The following is a 20718-nucleotide window of genomic DNA, read 5'->3' on the forward strand; positions in this document are numbered from 1 at the left end:
CATAAAAATCTCCAGCAAGCCTGCAAAGAATGAGGAAGTACTTCATCAGTGTCACAAATGGACGGTGAAACGATAGCTCCCCTGGTGGCCGGAAGCTGGAATGTTAAATAGCCTCTGAGTGTCTGTCTATATATGTTGTGTGTCTATGGCATTGAATGTTTGCCATGTATATGTACATTGTAGTCCGCCTTGAGTCCCCTGCGGGGTGAGAAGGGCAGAATATAAATACTGCAAATAAATAAATAAATAAATAAATAAAAAGTCCCTGGGATAGGGCTTGGCTGTTGTCAGTGTCCTTGCCAATTCATAAATCCTGGTAGTTCAGCTTTACGTACCTTATCTATTTATTTATTTATTATTTGAACTTATATGCCACCACTCCCCTGCGGCTCGGAGCGGCTTACAAGAATGGCTAAAATCTAACAAAATAATTTTAAAACAGCAATATCAAAGATCAAAGGCCTGTCGAAACAGATATGTCTTACAAGCCCTGCGGAAAGCTGGTAAGTCCCGCAAGGCACGGACTTCAGGTGGCAGAGTATTCCAGAGTGATGGTGCCACTGCTGGGAAGGCTCTGCGTCTGGTTGCCGTTAGACGCAAGGTCTTGACACTGGGGACTTCCAATAGATCTTGGTCCTCAGAACGGAGGGATCTCTGGGGTTGGGAGGGGGTGAGGCGGTCCCTCAGGTACATCGGCCCCAGACCATGCAAGACCTTAAAGGTGAGTACCATCCCTTTGAAAGTGATCCGGTGCTCAATTGGTAACCAATGCAGCTGCAGTCAGATTGGGGTGATGTGGCATCTCATCGGAATTCCCGCAAGAAGCCGAGCAGCTGGATTTTGTACCAACTTGAGCTTCCGGATCACCGACAGAGGAAGGCCAATGTAGAGGGCGTTACAGTAGTCCAGTCTTGAGATGACCGTAGCCTGGATCACCGTAGCTAGGTCGTCCCTGGACAGGGAGGGGGCCAGCCGTCTAGCCTGCTGCAGGTGAAAGAAGGCGGTCCTGCTCACGGCGGAGACCTGGGCCTCCATCCTCAGCAGAGGGTCCAAAAGGACTCCCAGACACTTTACCAATGATGACGGGCATAGTGCCTTGCCATCCAGGGTAGGCAGCTGGATGTCCCCACTGCCCAGTTGACCCAGCCATAGGATCTCTGTCTTTGCTGGATTCACCCTCAACCTGCTGGCACGCAACTATCCAGTCACAGCCTCGAGGCACTGATGGAAATAATCGGGTCCAGAGTCCGGTCGGCCTTCCATCTTCAGCACCAGCTGAGTGTCATCGGCGTACTGGTAACACTCAAGCCCAAAACCTCAAACCAGCTGAGCAAGTGGTTGCATATAGATGTTAAACAACAGAGGGGAGAGAATGGCCCCCTGAGGAACCCCACAAGAGAGAGACCAGGCCTCCCCTCTCCACTCGCTATCCATGGTTGTGAAGAAAGGAGGACAGCCAGTTTAAAGCTCTCCCCCTGACTCAGTCCAACAGCAGCAAGGCGGTGGGTCAAAAGATTGTGGTCAACTGTGTCAAATACTGCTGTGAGATCCAATTTCATGGCTGGAATACCTTGTTCCACGACCTTCCTTTTCCCTTGTCCAAAATACACAATGAAATATATTGAAGACATACTCCTGTATAGTTGCTCTGTATCTTTATTGATTAGGTGAATTTGCACAGACTTCATTGCTTTTACCGTCCAAGGTTTCCAGGTAATTCATTTGTTTTTAAATCTAATTGAGACCTCTTGCTTTCTCTCCCCCAACTCAACCCCCTCGGTGACATTCCCAGGTTTTTCCCCTTCCCATTTAAAACACTTAAAGTTTGAAATCTGCCAGGTTGCACATTGCTCTGGGACTCATAAAGACACACCATGCGTAGATTGGGAGCAGCCAGTGGGACACTCTGCAAGCATTCGAGTTACTTTGCGTTGGAAAAGAAAACAAAAACAAACCAGACATTGAACTTCTTCTTAACCTACGGACATTTTTTGTGAGACTTAAATAAGTGGTGCGGAAACTTGAGCTCAAATGATCTGGGAAACCAAACTACGGTGTTTTGTTCTCAATCCTTCTTCTTTCCCTTGGGTGCCTCCTTTTCAACAACTTCTGGTTCCTCTTCCTTTTTCTCTTCTTCTTCTTCTCCTTCTTCTCCCTCAGCCTCTTCTCCTCCTTCTTCTTCTTCACCTTCCTCTTCTCCTTCTCCTTCTCCTTCCTCCTCTTCTTCCTTGGCCCCTTTGGGAAAGAGTGAGGGAGAAAGATCAAAGGGGTTGAACATAGGAAAGCATTCCAAAATAAAATGGTAGTCCTTGGAGAAAACATTCTTGGCAAATTGGCAAATGCCTGTTTGAAACCAATACCCTATTCAAAGCCAACGCAATATGGATGAGATCCTGCATCAATGATGCAGCTATATTGTGTTGTCGAAGGCTTTCATGGCGAGAATCATTGGGTTGCTGTGAGTTTTCTGGGCTGTATGGCCATGTTCTAGAAGCACCGGGATTATGGCGCAGCTGGCTGGGAGTCAGCTGCATTAAAATCACTACTGGCCGAAAGGTCATGAGTTTGAAGCCAGACCGGGTTGGAGTGAGTGTCCAACCAATTTGTGTAGCTTGCTGCCGACTTTTGCAGCCCGAAAGACAGTTGCATCTGTCAAGTAGGAAATTTAGGCACCGCCTACGCGGGGAGGCTAATTTAACTAATTTACAATGCCATAAAAATCTCCAGCAAGCCTGCAAAGAATGAGGAAGTACTTCATCAGTGTCACAAATGGACAGTAAAGCAACAGCTCCCCCGGTGGCCAGAATACCCTCAGGAAAAGCTGGAATGTTAAATTGCCTCTGTGTCTGTCTATATATGTTGTGTGTCTATGGCAGTGGTTCTCAACCTGGGGTCCCCAGATGTTTTTGGCCTACAACTCCCAGAAATCTCAGCTAGTTTACCAGCTGTTAGGATTTCTGGGAGTTGAAGGCCAAAAACATCTGGTCTATGGCATTGAATGTTTGCCATGTATATGTACAATGCAATCCGCCCTGAGTCCCCTGCGGGGTGAGAAGGACGGAATATAAATACTGTAAATAAATAAAATAAATTATTTCCTGATGTTTTGCCCACATCTATGGCAGTCCAGGCATTCTCAGAGGTTGTGAGGTCTGCTGGAAACCAGGCAAGTGGGGTTTATATATCTGTGAAATGTCCAGGGTGGGAAAAGGAACTCTTGTCTATTTGAGGCAAGTGTGGACATTGCAATTGGCCACCTTGATTAGCCCTGAATGGTCTTGATTAGCATTGAATTCCCCCAGGCAGGAAACAACCAGGCTTTGAAGCTGCAAGGCCATTCAATGCTAATCAAGGCGGCCAATTGCAACGTTCACACCCTGGACATTCTACATATCTGTGGAATGTCCAGGGTGGGAGAAAGAACTGTTGTCTGTTTGAGGCATGTGTGAATATTGCAATTGGCCACTTTGTTTAGCATTGAATGGCCTCGCAGCTTCAAAGCCTTGTTGCTTCCTGAATTGGGGAATTCAATGCTAATCAAAGCTATTCAGTGCTAAGGTGGTCAACTGCACCATTCACACTTGTCTCAAACAGACAAGTTCTTTCTCCCACCCAACTGGCCAGCTTGGTTAACATTGAATAGCCTTGATTAGCATTAAATTCCCCCAGGCAGGTAGCAGCCAGGCTTTGAAGCTGCAAGACTATTCAATGCTAACCAAGCTGGCCAACTGCAACATTCACACTTGCCTCAAACATACAACGAGTTCTTTCTCCCACCCAATTGGTCTGCTTGATTAGCATTGAATGGCCTTGCAGCTTCAAAGCCTGGTTGCTTCTTGAATGGGGGAATTCAATGCTAATCAAAGCTATTCAGTGCTACGGTGGCCAAGTGCAACATTCACACTTGCTTCAAACAGACAATGAGTTCTTTCTCCCACCCAATTGGTCTGCTTGGTTAGCATTGAATGGCCTTGCAGCTTCAAAGCCTGGTTGCTTCCTGAATGGGGGAATTCAATGCTAATCAAGGCTATTCAGTGCTACGGTGGCCAATTGCAACATTCACACTTGTCTCAAACAGACGAGTTCTTTCTCCCACCCAATTGGTCTGCTTGGTTAGCATTGAATGGCCTTGATTAGCATTGAATTCCCCCAGGTAGGTAGCAGTCAGGCTTTGAAGCTGCAAGACCATTCAATGCTAACCAAGCTGGCCCTATGCTACATTTACACTTGCCTCCAGCTGACAAGACTTCTTTCGCCTATGCTGGAAATTCCACAGATATATAAACTTTACTCGCCTAGCTTCCAACAGACCTCATTATCTCTGAGGATGCCTGCCAGAGATGCAAGTGAAATGTCAGGAGAGAATGCTTCTGGAACATGGCCATACAGCCTGGAAAACTTACAGCAACCTGATATAGCGATATTTTCAAATGCTAACCCTTCAATCTACATTTCAAAACACACAATATGCACGATCAAAGCTACAGTGTGCAATTGTAGTGTTCAGTGTGTAAAGGCAAAGCGTAGCGGCACTGTGCATTAAAATATTGTCAGCCCATGGATGGTTGAATCCATGGATGCAGAATCCTTGGATACAGAGGACCATCTGCATTATTCTTCCCAAAGGCACAGAACAGCTAAGATGAGCCTGTTCAACTCTATTTTGCCGTAACTCTGATCAAAGAGGCTCATCTAATGGGAGAACAATGTGAAGAAAGGAAAATAGTATGAAAGGAATGACAGACCACTGTATCCACGGTGGATCCCACCGATTAGAAGAAAAACAATCCCCTTTCTGCTGCAATCCTGAGGTTTACTGTACACCAGACTCTTTGTCGCAGCAATGGATGCAGTTTGACACCAGTTTAACTGCCATGACTCAATGCTATGGAATCCTGAGAGTTATAGTTTGGTGAGGCTCCAGTACTGTTTGGCAGAGAAAGCTAAAGCTACAAGGGTTGAATGAAAAGGAATGCCTCCACCTTCGTAACTCCTCAACAGATGGTGGAACTGGTATGCAGCAGATACTGGCTTGTTCAGTAGACTCTCCTCTACAGTTCCATTTTGGTGGGAAGCCTTAGCATTGAACAGTTGTGTTGTTAAAGTGCTAAGGATGTCACCCTGCACAGACGGGCAGTCAATGTGACTTAAGCAACGTGCAGTCATTGAATTCTTGAAAGCAGAAGGTGTCACCCCAAAGGAGATTCATCAGAGAATGCCAGCTGTTTATGGTGATTGTGTTGATGTGAGTAGTGCGCATCATTGAGCGAGTAAGTTTAAAGATGTTGAGGTGACACCTTCTGCTGTCAAGAATTTAATGACTGCATGTTGCTTAAGTCGCATTGACCGACCGTCTGTGCAGGGTTCCATACTTCGCACTTTATTTATTATTTACTAGCCATTCCCTGCCACGCGTTGCTGTGGCCCAGTCTGGTGCTCTGGAAAATAAAGTAATGAGAAAGTGTTGTTTCTAATATATGTCATTTCTTTATGCTTGTGGGTAAACAATATTTTTTGTTGTTTCTTTGTCAGTGTTGATGTGGAGAGTGTCTGGTTTGCCCACCCTGGAACATGCAACATATAATTGCCCTTCTTAAAGGATCCCTTTCAAATCTATGATACTATATCTCTCTCTGTGTGTGTGAATCAAATCTCTCTCTCTCTCTCTATGGCTGAATGGCTGTGTGTCAGGAGGACTTCGATTACGTGTTCTTGCCCTGGTGAAGGGAGTTGGACTGGATGGCCTTAAGTATTTTCTGTTGTTCATGGGGGTTCTGTGTTGGAAATTTGCCCCGATTCTGTCGTTCGTGGGGTTCAGAATGCTCTTTGATTGTAGGTGAACTGTGAATCCCAGTGACTACAACTCGCAAATGTCAAGGTCTATTTCCCCCAAACTCCATCTGTGTTCATACTTGGGTGTACTGAGTGCTTGTGCCAAGTTTGGTCCAGATCCATCATTGTTTGAGTCCACAGTGCTCTCTGGATGTAGGTAAACTACAACTCCCAAACTCAAGGTCAATGCCCACCAAACTCTTCCAGTATTTTCTCTTGGTCAAGGGAGTACTGTTGGTCAAGGGAGTACTGTGTCCCAAGTTTGGTTCAATACCATCGTCAATGGAGTTCAGAATGCTCTTTGATTGCAGGTGAACTATAAATCTCAGCAACGACACCTCCCCAAAATCATAATTTTTGAGTGGTGGTCACTCCTTGTGCTGTGAGACGTTTTGTTGCCAAATTTGGTGTGATTTCATTCACTGGTTCTTTTGTTTTTAAGGTACTCATTATGCACAGAGCATATATATATATATATATATATATATATATATATATATATATATTACAGTATTTATATACCACTTTTCTCACCCCTAGGGGGACTTTAACAACACAACTGTTCAATGCTAAGGCTTCCCATCAAAATGGAACTGTGGAGGAGAGTCTACTGAACAAGCCAGTACCTACCGTATACCAGGACTGCCATCTGTTGGGGAGTAATGAAAGTGGAGGCATTATTTTTCATTCAACCCTCATACAACTCCCATTTCCCATAGCATAGAATGACATCAAGCTGCCTCAATTATACAGTGTCTGTACTCTTAGCCATGCTCATCACAGAGTCATTGTAATCAATGGGTCATAGCAACAAATTTGTACATGCCCCACCAATTTCAATGGGTCTCCTTCAAGGATGATAAGTCAGGATCCAACCCATTAAATCTCCATTCTGCTATTGCTTTTTCAAGAGATAATCAACACTACCTTCTTCTTCGTCTCCTCCTTCTCCCTCGCCTTCTTCTCCTTCACCTTCTCCCTCTTCTTCTCCTTCTTCTTCCTCTCCTGAAGGTGGTGATTCTTTGGCTTCTTCTATTTTGGATGCTTCAATAGTCTCCTCAACTTCTATCTGTTCTTCTTGCACATGGCTGGAGTAGTAGGCAGGGAATGAGCGGGCTGACATCAAGTAGGAGCTACTCTGTAGACCACTGTAAGCGGATCTTCCAAAGGTTGTGGCGCTCTGCGTATAGCCACTGCTTATGCTTCCAACACTAGTGAAACTAAGACGGGTCTCTTCACCTTCAAGTAGTTTCCTGGAAAAGAGAAGGAAGGTTCAAACTACCATGGATGCATCATGTCCATTGGGCACAGACTCAAATCAAGATGGACCTAGATCCATGAATGGAAAACACATCATTTGATTAAAAGCCAAACACACATGCTTAAATATCACATTGAAGAGGATGATCCACTGTTAGAAGGCTCAAAATGCCTGACTCTCAATGCGAAGAACCCAAGTACCATAGGATCTGAGAGATCAATGTACCCTAAAGTCAGCTGTTGTATGTAGAACTGATATTTTAGATTGACATTTCTCAGGCACAACTGTCCTGACCATGTAGTCCTTCCTCTGAAGCCATTGTAAGTCACCATGGATAAGGACATGGTTTTTGTTGTGATAGAGTCTGCTGGCATTGATAGTAATACTCGTTGTATTAGGAGAGGCAGGAAAACTACTCACGAGCAAGACTATGATGAAGAGCAACAGAGGAAAAGAATCCGGGAGATACTTAGTGAGCCAACAGATGAGGATTCTTTTGAAAGTTTTGATGCGGATGATATGCTGGATGATGGGATGTCAGACTCTGGGTCTGATGGGATGAATTGGACAAGGGTTCAAGAGATTCGGGATATTTGTGCTGAACCCACAAGTAGTGGCACGTTTGAGGGTTGGAGTAGTGAAGGCACGGATGGGTCTTGGGGAACTTCAGGATTAGACCAGAGATGGACTACTTGGAGGAGTGGTGGAAGAAGCACAGCTGGGGATGGGTTGGGCCGATCTAGGGGCGACTCCAGTTCGGATGAGGAGTTGCAACAGGATGCAGCTGGGACAAGAGTGTTGGCTGAATCAAGTTCTGATGAGGAGTTGTAGATAAAATGGGAGTGTTTGCAATTGTAACTTTGCAATCGGCAAGGTGTCTTGTTCGGCGCTCTCTGGATCGTTGTGTTACAGAAGACAGGTTTGGAAGAAGACTTTGGGACGGAAGTTATACTCTGGGTTTTAGCAGCAAAGGGTATTTGAATTAGCTGCCGTATTGCCCCCGTTGCTTTGGCTCCTTGTGACTTCCATTGGATCGGGACCTGACCTTGCAGCTATTCGTTTCCCTTCGGATTAGATTGGACTGGACTGGACTTCAACATTCGGCGTTACTCTCCCTTCCATGTCTGCGGCTGTGTTTCTGGAGCTGGCGTTATCATCCTCCCTGCATTCTTGCATTCCAGCCTTGGAGTTCAGCATGACGTCTCCTGCAGCGTTTGAGGCTCGAGTTACATTTTGCAACCCTTGAAAGGCTGCTGCTCACTAGAGTGGCTGTGAACATCATTCTACAGTTAGTTTTGCTTCTGTTGTTTGATGGAGCAAGTCTAAGCTGAATTTAAGCATTTTGAGTTTAATCTGGATTATATCTCTGGATAATCCAGGTTATATTCTGATTGGGATTTTGTGGGTTCTTTTGCCTTTTTTGAACTGTGTTTTTTTGCCCTGTGGTTTTGTTTTGGGCTCTTTTGTGTTTGTTTGAACAATAAACTATACTTCTTTAATTGGCTGGCGTCTGACCTTGACAGTTTTGTTGGATTAATGGTGACTTAGTCACATATAAAGGATGTCAAAAATACTAAAGATTAACTAGGTATTTTTAATTACAAAAATATGAGTCAAGCACTGAAAGAGTTAAATGCATGCAATAACTCAGCAAAAGCTGCCATCCTATATAAGAAGGTGAGTCTGAAGCTTAGTAGTCCGCAATCTGTGAGAGGTCTCAGTGGGAGAAAGACCTCAGTGAGAGAGGCCTCAATGTTTTGGTAGGCCTCAGTATGAAAAGGCCTCAGTGTTAGTTGGCCTCAGTGGGAGAAAGGCCTCAGTCTGAGAGAGCCCTCAGTGGGAGAAAGGTCTCAGTCTGTGAGAAGGCCTCACAGTGTGAGATAGGCCTTAGCCTATGAGAGAAGCCTCAGTGTGAAGCAACCCTTAGTCTGTGAGAAGGCCGTCTGTGAGAAGCTTTGGTGAGAGAAGCCCCAGGATGAAAGTCTTGTGTAAAGCTGTGTATAAAGCTACTGTGTGAAGCTCCTGTGTAATTTCAGTGTGAGAGGAGGCTATGTGAGAGTGAAGCTGTTTATCTGCGTAAGAAAGAAGCCCAGCATGGAAGCAATGAAGGAAGTATAAAGAACTTTGTTTGTGTTATAGAGTCTGAGTCCCCCCTCGAGGGTCAAGAAGGACGGGGTGTAAATGTTTGAAATAAATAAATTTTTGCAAAATAAATGAATTATAGAACACTTGCTCTTGTAAATAGTGTAACCATATTATTTTACTACAGGGAAAAGCTTCTTATGGAAGAGATAACTTTGGTCTGTGTGTTTTTGTTCTTTTTACCATTTTGGGCTATTGGTGCTGTGTCAGGCTGCTGCTGCTAAGTTACTCTGCTGTACATTTATGAGGAGGGTCTTTTGTTAATAAGTCCATTCACCCAACAGAGGAATTATATTTACTATGAGATCCAAAGAACTCTAAGAGAATAGGATGGATTTCTTTATCCTGTCTATCCTCAATGTGAAAAGCTCAAAGGAGATAAATAACTAATTCATGGCCATGCTCGGGAGATAATCACTAGCATGTTTTTTTCAGTAGCGGTTTCTACAGTATTTGTAAAAGCGAGGAATTCAGTCACCATGCTGCCATTAACAAAGTGGAAAAATGTGTAACTGGATTCTACTGTTGAATCCAATGTTTACATGTGGTTCATCAAAAATTGGAATTTTTGTTGTTCATTCATGCAGTCGCTTCCGGCTCTTCATGACCTCATGGACCAGTCCACGCCAGAGCTCCCTGTCAGCCGTCACCACCCCCAGCTCCTTCAAGATCAATCCAGTCACTTCAAGGATGCCATCCATCCATCTTGCCCTTGTTCGGCCCCTCTTCCTTTTTCCTTCCACTTTCGCCAGCATCATTGTCTTCTCTAAGCTTTCATTTCTTTTCATAATGTGGCCAAAGGACTTCATCTTGGCCTCTACTATCCTTCCCTCCAATGAGCAGCCAAGCATTATTTCCTGGAGGATGGACTGGTTGGATCTTCTGGCGGTCCAAGGAACTCTCAGAACTTTCCTCCAGCACCACAGTTCAAAGGCATCTCTCTTCCTTCACTCAGCCTTCCGTAAGGTCCAAGCTCTCACATCCATTGGAATACTAGGGATATATTTAAAAGGCCTTTGTCTAGTGTTTTAACTAGACGAAACAAGCCTGGCCTTCCTCTTGGCAGACTCCAATGAGTAGACAAGACTAATATCCTACATCAGTGGTTCCCAATCCTTTTTTGACCACGACCACTCTCCAATGTGAGTACCAAAAGGGTTACAGATCAGTTTTTGGTCAACTTTAGATTCAGACTGGTTATTTGGGGTGCCGATTCTGAAATTCCATTGGATAGACCACATCAGCTCTAGTTTCTGATAGAGAACATATGCCATCCAGTAGTTGCCATCTGCTCACCCACAGAAAACCTTATTTAAGATTCCTCAGCACTATAAGAGAGTTTCGCGAGACCAGTTGCAACGGTATAGTAACAGTGAGGCTGTGGACCATATTTTAGTTCCTGTGGACCACTGGTGGCCCACAGACCACAGTTTGCAAACCACTGTCTTACATTTTCAATGTAGCCAGTAAGAATCAGTTTGCTGTATTGGAACTAGAGGGATGGGGGGGGGGGGGGAGAGAAACTCGTTCATTAGTTGCCATTCCATATCCCACCTAAATAATCTGACAACGAAATCCACAATTTAACCAAATGCATGACTATATATTCCTCTGCCTCAAATTACCTGTATGCTGCAATTTCAATATCCAGAGCCATTTTGACATTGAGAAGATCCTGATATTCCTTCAGATACCTGGCCATTTCACTCTTTGTGGTTCGCAGTTCATTTTCTAACTTATTGACGGTGTCCTGTTGGGAATAAACAAAAAGGGTAAATTGCATGAACACATTCATTCTTGTGCAGGTAGGACATGAATGGAGACCCGTATCATGTTAGGCTGCAACTCCGAACATTGGCCACCCTGACTCGGGCACATGGGAGTGCAGCTTAACTTCACTGGGAGGCCTACATGCTCATGCTCCTCCACCCTACTTTTCTTCCTCCAAGCAAACAAGACTTTTGAGTGTTTCCGACACTCTGCAGTGTAAATGCAATTGCTTATCCCAACTGGAGTCAAATCTATTTAGTCAACTGCTTAGTGGTGAAGTACCAATACAGATTAAATTCATCCAAATGGGTCCCTTGTAATTGGAACAAGAACTTGGATATGGATCTACTTTTCATGCAATCTGTGCATGTATTTATATATTTATTTACGATATTTATATGCTGCCCTTCTCACCCAAAGGGGACTCAGAGAAGCTTACAAGATATATATACATACATACAATATATTATATTATTAGCATAGTACAATATCAGTATTATATATTACTATATTGAACTATACCATTATATTGTAATATTATTAGTAATATTACATGTAATATAAAATATATAATTATAATATTGCATTATTATTATTAGTATTATATTGTATTACATTATATTATAAATATTATATGTATATTATATTATATTATATTATTAGTAAAGCACAAGAGAGAAGATGGAACTATCTTCTGCCCCCCCCCCCCCTCTCATCCCTCTGGCCCAGAGCAGCAGTTGATGCTGGGGTGGGGGAGGGGGCTCCCAACTGATGATATAGGCAAGAGTCAATCACCAAGCATAGCTTATTATAGACTGACACAGAGAGGCTATTTAATATTCCAGCTTTTTTAATGAGGGTATTCTGGCCACCAGGGGAGCTGTCGCTTCACTGTCCATTTGTGACACTGATGAAGTACTTCCTCATTCTTTGCATGCTTGCTGGAGATTTTTATGGCATCATAAATTAGTTAAATTAGCCTCCCCACATACACAGTACCTAAATTTCCTACTTGACAGATGCAATTGTCTTTCGGGCTGCAAAGGTTGACAGCAAGCTACACAAATTGGTCGGAAGCTCACTCCAACCTGAGCTGGCTTCAAACTCATGACCTTTTGGTCAGTAGTGATCTTAATACAGCTGACTCCCAGCCAGCTGCACCACAGTCCTAGACGCAAATCCAACTAGGAGACCCAATTAGAGTATGCCACTGAGGCAATAAGATTTACATGACCTCACTCCAGCTCGGACTTAGTTGCATTTAGGCTTAAGATACCATCATGGCTTTGCAGAACTGATAGAGAAAGTTGGAACTGCCAACATGTGTGACAGATTCACAGCACAGATTGTCCTCTAGCTTGCATTAAAATGTTATTTTCTACTTTTTTTTGTTTTTCAATACATCCCATTTTAAATCAATTCTGATAAAACACAAAAGGGCACAAAACTGATACAAGAGTTAAATTAGACAAGCTCAAAACAAAAAAATAAATCATCAGCATATTTTCTGTCTCATGTTTTACCAAGTCTCTGTTCAATGCTGAATACGAAATTTCTGAAGGGACAATCTTGTTTGTATGGTTCGAATCCAGGGAGCAGGCTGAGCTCCTGCTGATAGCCCCATCTCCTGTCAACCTAGCAGTTTGAAAACATGCAAATATGAGTAGATCAATAGGTACTGCTCTGGCGGGAAGGCAGTAGTGCTTCATGCAGTCATGCTGGCCACATGACCTTAGAGGTGTCTATGGACAACACCGACTCCTCGACTTAGAAATGGAGATGAGCACCAGCCCACGGAGTCGGACACGACTGGACTTCATGTCAGGGGAAAACCTTTACCTTTTCCTATGGGTCAGTAAACACTACTTAACTGTCTACATCAGGGGTCCTCAAACTAAGGCCCGGGAGCCAGATGTGACCCTCCAAGCTCATTTACCCAGCCCTCGCTCAGGGTCAACCTAAGTCTGAAATTATTTGAAAGCACACAATAGCAACAATGCTATCTCATCAGCCAAAAGCAGGCCCACACGTCCCATTGAAATACCAATAAGTTTATATTTGTCAAAATTGTTATTCATTTCAATTATTGTGTTGTTTTTAAAGTGTTTTTTGCATTAAAAATAAGATATGTGCAGTGTGCATAGGAATTCTTTTTTTTTTTTTCAAATTATAATCCGGCCCTCCAACAGTTTGAGGGACTGTGACCTGGCCCTCTGTTTAAAAAGTTTGAGGACCCCTGGTCTACATCATCTGCCCATCCAGCTTAATCTTAAAATGAATTAAGCCAAATAACTTGAAATGAAAATGTAAGGTGCTGACTCTGCAGTCTACTTTGGTCACAAGAGTACTGTGATAGTACTCAGAATAGTCTAATTTATTAAAGACACTTAAAAATGCATTAGCTTGAATCTTGATTTGTTTGTAGATCTCATCTACGACCACAAAACTGCCCATTCTGTGCTTTAGAAGATGCCCATTCTGTGCTTTAGAAGATACAACCAATACAGTGTCAGTCTTGGATTGCACTATGCCAGCAGGCATTTCAGCACTGGGCTGGTGGACAGCTCCCAGATTCAATTAGGTGAAGCAGAAGCCTGGGTGGGGACCTCCACTGGAAGATGGTGCATTGCACCATTATCTGCTTCAGCCCTGCTATTGCAGCACATTAAACGCATACTGAAGGGGGGAGCGGGTCACAAAAGACCTTTGCCTGCAAATCTGCAATTCCAAAACCAATACTGAATTTTAACCAACACAATTGTCACATATTCCACTTTTCCATCCATAGACTAACATAGAAAGAAAGTTATCGAGAGATGTTGAGTACAAAGACCTTCCCCGCTGAAAGGGTGTGGTCCAGCTCAACATCTGCCTGATCTATGGGGAGGATCCCACCATCCCTTGGTGTTTCATATTCTCATCCATTCTGCCTTTGACTCCAATAGATACATTTACGATCAAATTACTTGGGATTGTTGTGTTCATCAACTGAATCTATGCAGGAATACCCCCTAAAGACCTCAACAATTTAATCCAACCCATTGAAATCAGCTCAAGAAGTAATATTTATTTATTTACGGTGCTTATATGCCGCCCTTCTCACACCGAAGGGGACTCAGAGCGGCTTACAATATATATTTTCATACAATATATATATTATTAGCAAAGTACAATATCAGTATATATTACTATATTGCACTATACCATTATATTGTAATATTATTAGTAATATTACATGTAATTAAATATAAATTATAATTATAATATAGTATTATTATTACTAGTATTATATCGTGAGACATGATGGATTAGTGATATAGATGTTTAGATGTTATATTGATGCTCTGTTGTATTGTTATATTGACGTAGTTGATTTAGTTACTGTTTTAAATGCTAATGTTGTGCACCTGTATATTGTCCTGGCTGTAAACCGCACTGAGTCGCCTACGGGCTGAGAGAGTGCAGTATACAAGTAAAGTAAATAAATTAATTAATTAATACTAATACTACTACTACTACTAATAATAATAATAATAATCTTTATTTATACCCCGCTACCATCTCCCGAGGGACTCGGTGCGGCTTATATGAGGCCGAGCCCACAATACATCAATGATAAAGCAAAAACAACAATTAATACAGACAATAAAATAAAACTCATAACAAAAAATAAACAATAAACAATAGTATTTTATGCACATTTATGCAGAAGTAAATCCAAACATGGGATTGTGCTGAAACTCCAAGAATAATCAGTGCTGATGGACAATGATTCATCAAGAAACAGATAAATTGTTGTTGAAGGCTTTCATGGCCAGAATCACTAGCTTGTTGTGAGTTTTCCAGGCTGTATGGCCATGTTCCAGAAGCATTCTCTCCTGACGTTTCACCCACATCTATGGCAAGCATACTCAGAGGTTGTGATGTCTGATGGAAACTAGGCAAGTGGGGTTTATATACCTGTGGAATAATGTCCAGAGTGGGAGAAAGAACTCTTGTCTGTTGGAGGCAAGTGTGAGTGTTGCAATTGGCCACCTTGATTAGCATCGAATGGCCTTGCAGCTTCAAAGCCTGGCTGTAAAAGGTCCAGGGTGGGTGAAAGAACTCTTGTCTGTTGGAGGCAAGTGTGAATGTTGCAATTTGCCACCTTGATTAGCATCGAATGGCCTTGCAGCTTCAAAGACTTGCTGTGAAGGTCCAGGGTGGGAGAAAGAACTCTTGTCTGTCGAAGGCAAGTGTGAATGTTGCAATTGACCACCTTGATTAGTGTTGAATGGCCTTGCAGCTTCAAAGCCTGGTTGCTTCCTGCCTGGAGGCATTCCACCTCCCAACAAAGGATCCCCTGGGCAGAAAGCAGTGAAGTTTTGAAGCTGCAAGGCCATTCAGTGCTAACCAAGCTAGCCAATTGCAACATTCACACTTGCCTCCAACAGACAAGAGTTATTTTTCCCACTCTGGACATTCCACAGAGATAGATAGATAGATAGATAGATAGATAAAAACCCCACTTGCCTAGTTTCCAACAGACTAAGTATTATTTCTTCTGCTCCAGATAGTAGGACACAGAGAAATAGTTTTGAAGTGCAGGAAACTAGATTCCATCTTGACATCTGGGAAACAATAATATGCTTCCGTGAATTGTGATGGAGTCTTGTTCTCTGGAGGTTTTTCAAACCTCTGTCCCCCACCAGTGTCTGTGTGTGTGTGTGTGTGTGTGTGTGTGTGTGTGTGTGTGTATATATATATATATATATATATATATATTGCGCATGTGTGGTAATGTATTCTGTGGGTGGTTTTTTTGGCTTTTTAAGTCTCTTCTGCTGTGTTTTTCAGTGTTTTTATGAGTGATGGTCACTCATTGGCCTGAGAGGTTTCTTGTGTCCAAATCTGGTGTCAATTCATCCAGTGGTTTTTGAGTTATGTTAGTCCCACAAACGAACATTAAATTTTTTTATTTATATACTAGCCATGCCATGTATTGCTGCGGCCCAGTCTGTGTATATGTGTTTTGTATGTGTGTGCGTGTATATTTGTGTATATGTGTGTTTGCATATGTGTGTGTGGTTTTGTGCATGTGTTGTAATGTTTGTGGGATTTTTTGACTTTTTAAGTCTCTTCTGCTGTGTTTCTCAGTGTTTTTGTGAGTGATGGTTGCTTGTTGGCCAGTGTTCTGCTTCTCCTCGAGCTCCTGATCTAGATACCCTCTCCCGTATCCGCGGCAACCTTCCTTCCCCTCCCCCTCGGTATCCGCAAGTCCCCCTTGGTGCCCACCTGGAGGGTGGTGATGTGCTTCTCCTCTAACTCCTGAACTAGATACCCTCCCCCGTATCCGCAGCAACCTTCCTTCCCCTCTCCCCTGGTATCCGCGGGCCCCCTTGGTGCCCACCTGGAGGGTGGTGATGTGCTTCTCCTCTAACTCCTGAACTAGATACCCTCCCCCGTATCCGCAGCAACCTTCCTTCCCCTCTCCCCTGGTATCCGCGGGCCCCCTTGGTGCCCACCTGGAGGGTGGTGATGTGCTTCTCCTCTAACTCCTGAACTAGATACCCTCCCCCGTATCCGCAGCAACCTTCCTTCCCCTCTCCCCTGGTATCCGCGGGCCCCCTTGGTGCCCACCTGGAGGGTGGTGATGTGCTTCTCCTCTAACTCCTGAACTAGATACCCTCTCACGTATCCGCAGCAACCTTCCTTCCCCTCCCCCTCGGTATCCACGGGCCCCCTTGGTGCCCACCTGGAGGGTGGTGATGTGCTTCTCCTCTAACTCCTGAACTAGATACCCTCCCACGTATCCGCAGCAACCTTCCTTCCCCTCCCCCTCGGTATCCGCGGGCCCCCTTGGTGCCCAACTGGAGGGTGGTGATGTGCTTCTCCTCTAACTCCTGAACTAGATACCCTCCCCCGTATCCGCAGCAACCTTCCTTCCCCTCTCCCCTGGTATCCGCGGGCCCCCTTGGTGCCCACCTGGAGGGTGGTGATGTGCTTCTCCTCTAACTCCTGAACTAGATACCCTCCCCCGTATCCGCAGCAACCTTCCTTCCCCTCTCCCCTGGTATCCGCGGGCCCCCTTGGTGCCCACCTGGAGGGTGGTGATGTGCTTCTCCTCTAACTCCTGAACTAGATACCCTCTCACGTATCCGCAGCAACCTTCCTTCCCCTCCCCCTCGGTATCCACGGGCCCCCTTGGTGCCCACCTGGAGGGTGGTGATGTGCTTCTCCTCTAACTCCTGAACTAGATACCCTCCCACGTATCCGCAGCAACCTTCCTTCCCCTCCCCCTCGGTATCCGCGGGCCCCCTTGGTGCCCAACTGGAGGGTGGTGATGTGCTTCTCCTCTAACTCCTGAACTAGATACCCTCCCCCGTATCCGCAGCAACCTTCCTTCCCCTCTCCCCTGGTATCCGCGGGCCCCCTTGGTGCCCACCTGGAGGGCAGCGAAGCCAGCATTATGCTTCTCCTCAAGCTCCTGAACTAGATACCCTCCCCCGTATCCGCAGCAATCTTCCTTCCCCTCTCCCCCGTATCCGCGGGTCCCCCTTGGTGCCCACTTCGAGATCGGCATTGTGCTTCTCCTTGAGCTCCTGATCTAGATACCCTCCCCCTTACCTGTGGCAACCTTCCCCCTCCCCCAGTATCCGTGGGTCCCCCTTTGTTCCCACCTGGAGGGCGGTGATGTGCTTCTCCTCTAAGTCCTGATCTAGATACCCTCCCCCATATCCGCAGCAACCTTCCTTCTCCTCTCCCCCGGTATTCGCGGGCCCACCGGTTGGTGCCCACCTGGAGGTCGGCGAGGTCGGCATTGTGCTTCTCTTCGAGCTCCTGATTTAGATACCCTCCCCCATATCCGCAGCAACCTTCCCCCTCCCCTGGTATCTGCGGGTCCCCCTTGGCGCCCACCTGGAGGGCGGTGATGTGCTTCTCCTCTAACTCCTGATCTAGTTACCCTCCCCCTGTATGTGGGTCCCCCTTGGTGCCCACCTGGAGGTCGGCATTGTGCTTCTCCTCGAGGTCCTGATCTAGATACCCTCTCCCATATCCCTGTATCTAGATACCCTTCCCCGGTATCCGCGGGTCCCCCTTTGTGCCTACCTGGAGGGCGGCGATGTGTTTCTCCTCTAACTCCTGATCTAGATACCCTCCCCTGTATCCCTGTATCTAGATACCCTCCCCCATATCTAGATACCCTCCCCCATATCCGCGGCAATCTCTCCCCCGGTATCTGCGGGTCCCCCTTTGTTCTCACCTGGAGGGAGGTGATGTGCGAGCTCCTGATCTAGATACCTTCCCCCGTATCCGCGGCAACCTCCCCCCTCCCCCGGTATCCGCCCCCCCCCCCCCGTTGGTGCCCACCTGGAGGGCGGCGAGGTCTGCGTTGTGCTTCTCCTCGAGCTCCTGGAGCTGCTTCTCGAGGGCCTCGTTGGCTCCGCGCGTGGCCTCGATCTCGAGGGTCTTGGCCTTGAGGAGGCGGCGGCTCTCGGCCACCTCGTCCTTGGCGGCGCGGGCGGCGTCGGTGTTCTTGGCGGCGCTCTCGGAGAGGACGGAGAAGCGGCTGCGGAACCACTCCTCGGCGTTCTGCATGTTGCGGGCGGCGAGGCGCTCGTACTGGGCGCGGATGTCGCGGAGGGCGGCGGAGAGGTCGGGCTTGGCGCTGGCGCCCAGGTCGGCCTCGGCGGAGAGCTGGGCGCCTTGCTGGGCCACCTGGGCTTGCAGCTCGGCCAGCTCCTCCTCGTGCACCTTCTTGAGGAAGGCCAGCTCGTCGAGGAGCGAGTCGACGCGCTTCTCCAGCTCGGCGCGGCCCAGCGCGGCTTCGTCGGCGGCCTTGCGGGCTTCCAAGAGGCGGGCTTCGGCTTCCTCTCGGGCGGCGGCCTCCTCCTCGACGCGCCCGGCCAGCGCCCGCAGCGTCTCCTCCAAGCCTTCGCGCTCCCCTTGCAGCGCGGCTCGCTCGTGGCCGGCCTCCTCGGCGGCGAGGCGCAGCTCGCGGATCTCCTGCTCGTAGAGGGCGCGGAAGCGGGAGGGCTCGGCGTGCCTCTGCCGCAAGCCCAGCAGCTCCGCCTCCAGCGCCTTGTTCTGCTGCTCCAGCTCGTGGACGCGCTCGATGAAGCAGGCGAAGCGGTCGTTCAGGTCCTGCAGCTGCGCCTTCTCCTGGCTCCGGATGGCCTTCAGGTCGTTGCTCAGCGCCGCCACCTGCGTCAGGTCCAGGCTCTCCGCCGCCAGCGCCGCCGAGAACGACGACGAGGCCGACGACGACGCCGCGTAGCTCCGCCGCACCGACACCGACGACAGCGGCGCGGACAGGCTCGAGTAGGTCGAGCGGGAGGACGCCCCGTAGCCCAGCCCTGCGCCCAAGCCCCGCACCCGCGACGACGACGAGGAGGACACCCCGCCGTCGGCGAAGCGGCGCTTGTAGGCCGGGAAGTACGTCTCGTAGCCGAACGAGCTCATCGTCTTGCCCGAGTTTGCCTCAGAGAGGAGAAGGAGAAGGAGCAGCAGAGGAAGAGACAACCTTCTGCGGAAGAGCGCCGCACTCCGCTCCTATTTATACCCAACAAAGTGGGCGGGGACTCCTCTCGCCACGCCCCTCTCTGCCCGCGTTAAGCCACACCCCCTTTACTGCTGTGGAAGAGAACCACAGACCTAGAGTCGGATTCATAGAATGCTAGAGTTGGTTGAGGCAAAGGTGAATGTTGCAATTAGTATTGAATGGTCTTGCAGCTTCGAAGCCTGGCTGCTTCTAACAGCTACCATCCACTCCAACACCATTCTGCCAAGAAGCAGGAAACTCCCGTTCAAAGCACCCCCAACAGCACCCCCATCCATCCTCTGTTGAAAAGCCTTCAAAGAAAGAGGCTCCACGACACACCGGGGCAGAGAGTTCCACTGCTGAACGGCTCTCACATAGAATCCTAGAGTTGGAAGAGACCTCATGGGCCATCCAGTCCAACCCTATTCTGCCAAGAAGCAGGAAAATCCCATTCAAAGCACCCCCAACAGATGGTCATCCATCCTAGAGTTGGAAGAGACCTCGTGGGCCATCCAGTCCAACCCCATTCTGCCAATTAGAACAAAAAATCCAATTCAAAGCACCCTCAACAGATGGCCATCCAAACTCTGTTGAAAAGCCTTCAAAGAAGGAGCCTCCACCACACTCCAGGGCAGAGAGTTCCACTGCTGAACAGCTCTCACATAGAACCCATTCTGCCCGACAGATGGCCACCCAGCCTCTGTTTCAAAGCCTCCACCGCACTCAGGGGCAGAGAGTTCCACTGCTGAACAGCTCTCACATAGAACCCATTCTGCCCAACAGATGGCCACCCAGCCTCTGTTTCAAAGCCTCCACCACACTCAGGGGCAGAGAGTTCCACTGCTGAACAGCTCTCACATAGAACATTCTGCCATGAAGCAGGAAAATCCCATTCAAAGCACCCTCAATAGATGGTCATCCATCCTAGAGTTGGAAGAGACCTCATGGGCCATCCAGTCCAACCCCATTCTGCCAATTAGAACAAAAATCCCATTCAAAGCACCCCCAACATATGGTCATCCATCCTCTGTTGAAAAGCCTTCAAACAAGGAGCCTCCACCACACGCCGGGGAGGAGAGTTCCACTGCTGAACAGCTCTCACATAGAATCCTAGAGTTGGAAGAGAATTCATGGGCCATCCAGTCCAAACCCATTCTGCCAATTAAAACAAAAATCCCATTCAAAGCACCCC

The 20718-nt window shown here is 46.9% G+C and overlaps 1 protein-coding gene across 1 annotated transcript; it reads right to left on the reverse strand.

The window, feature by feature from the left end:
• Positions 1 to 1640: 1640 nt before the first annotated feature.
• NEFL (neurofilament light chain) lies at positions 1641 to 19522 on the reverse strand. Its single transcript, XM_060787294.2, has 4 exons — positions 18356 to 19522; positions 10861 to 10985; positions 6760 to 7085; positions 1641 to 2235 (listed from the first exon to the last, which is right to left on the reverse strand). Exons 1-4 carry the CDS (start codon positions 19445 to 19447, stop codon positions 2066 to 2068), a joined length of 1713 nt encoding a protein of 570 aa, XP_060643277.2. The 5' UTR covers positions 19448 to 19522; the 3' UTR covers positions 1641 to 2065.
• Between the last annotated feature and the right edge of the window lie 1196 nt (positions 19523 to 20718).

The sequence above is a fragment of the Anolis sagrei genome, chromosome 7 (assembly GCF_037176765.1).
Source record: "Anolis sagrei isolate rAnoSag1 chromosome 7, rAnoSag1.mat, whole genome shotgun sequence".
In the NCBI taxonomy this organism is placed as follows: Eukaryota; Metazoa; Chordata; class Lepidosauria; order Squamata; family Dactyloidae; genus Anolis; species Anolis sagrei.

Coding starts and splice junctions, on each gene's coding strand:
- NEFL (XM_060787294.2), bottom strand. CDS start 19,447: ATGAGCTCGTTCGGCTACGAGACGTACTTCCCGGCCTACAAGCGCCGC. Junction 10,986..18,355: donor CAGACCTCGCCGCCCTCCAG/GTGGGCACCAAC, acceptor TATTCCCAACAG/GACACCGTCAATAAGTTAGA. Junction 2,236..6,759: donor AGGAGGAGACGAAGAAGAAG/GTAGTGTTGATT, acceptor TCTTTCCCAAAG/GGGCCAAGGAAGAAGAGGAG.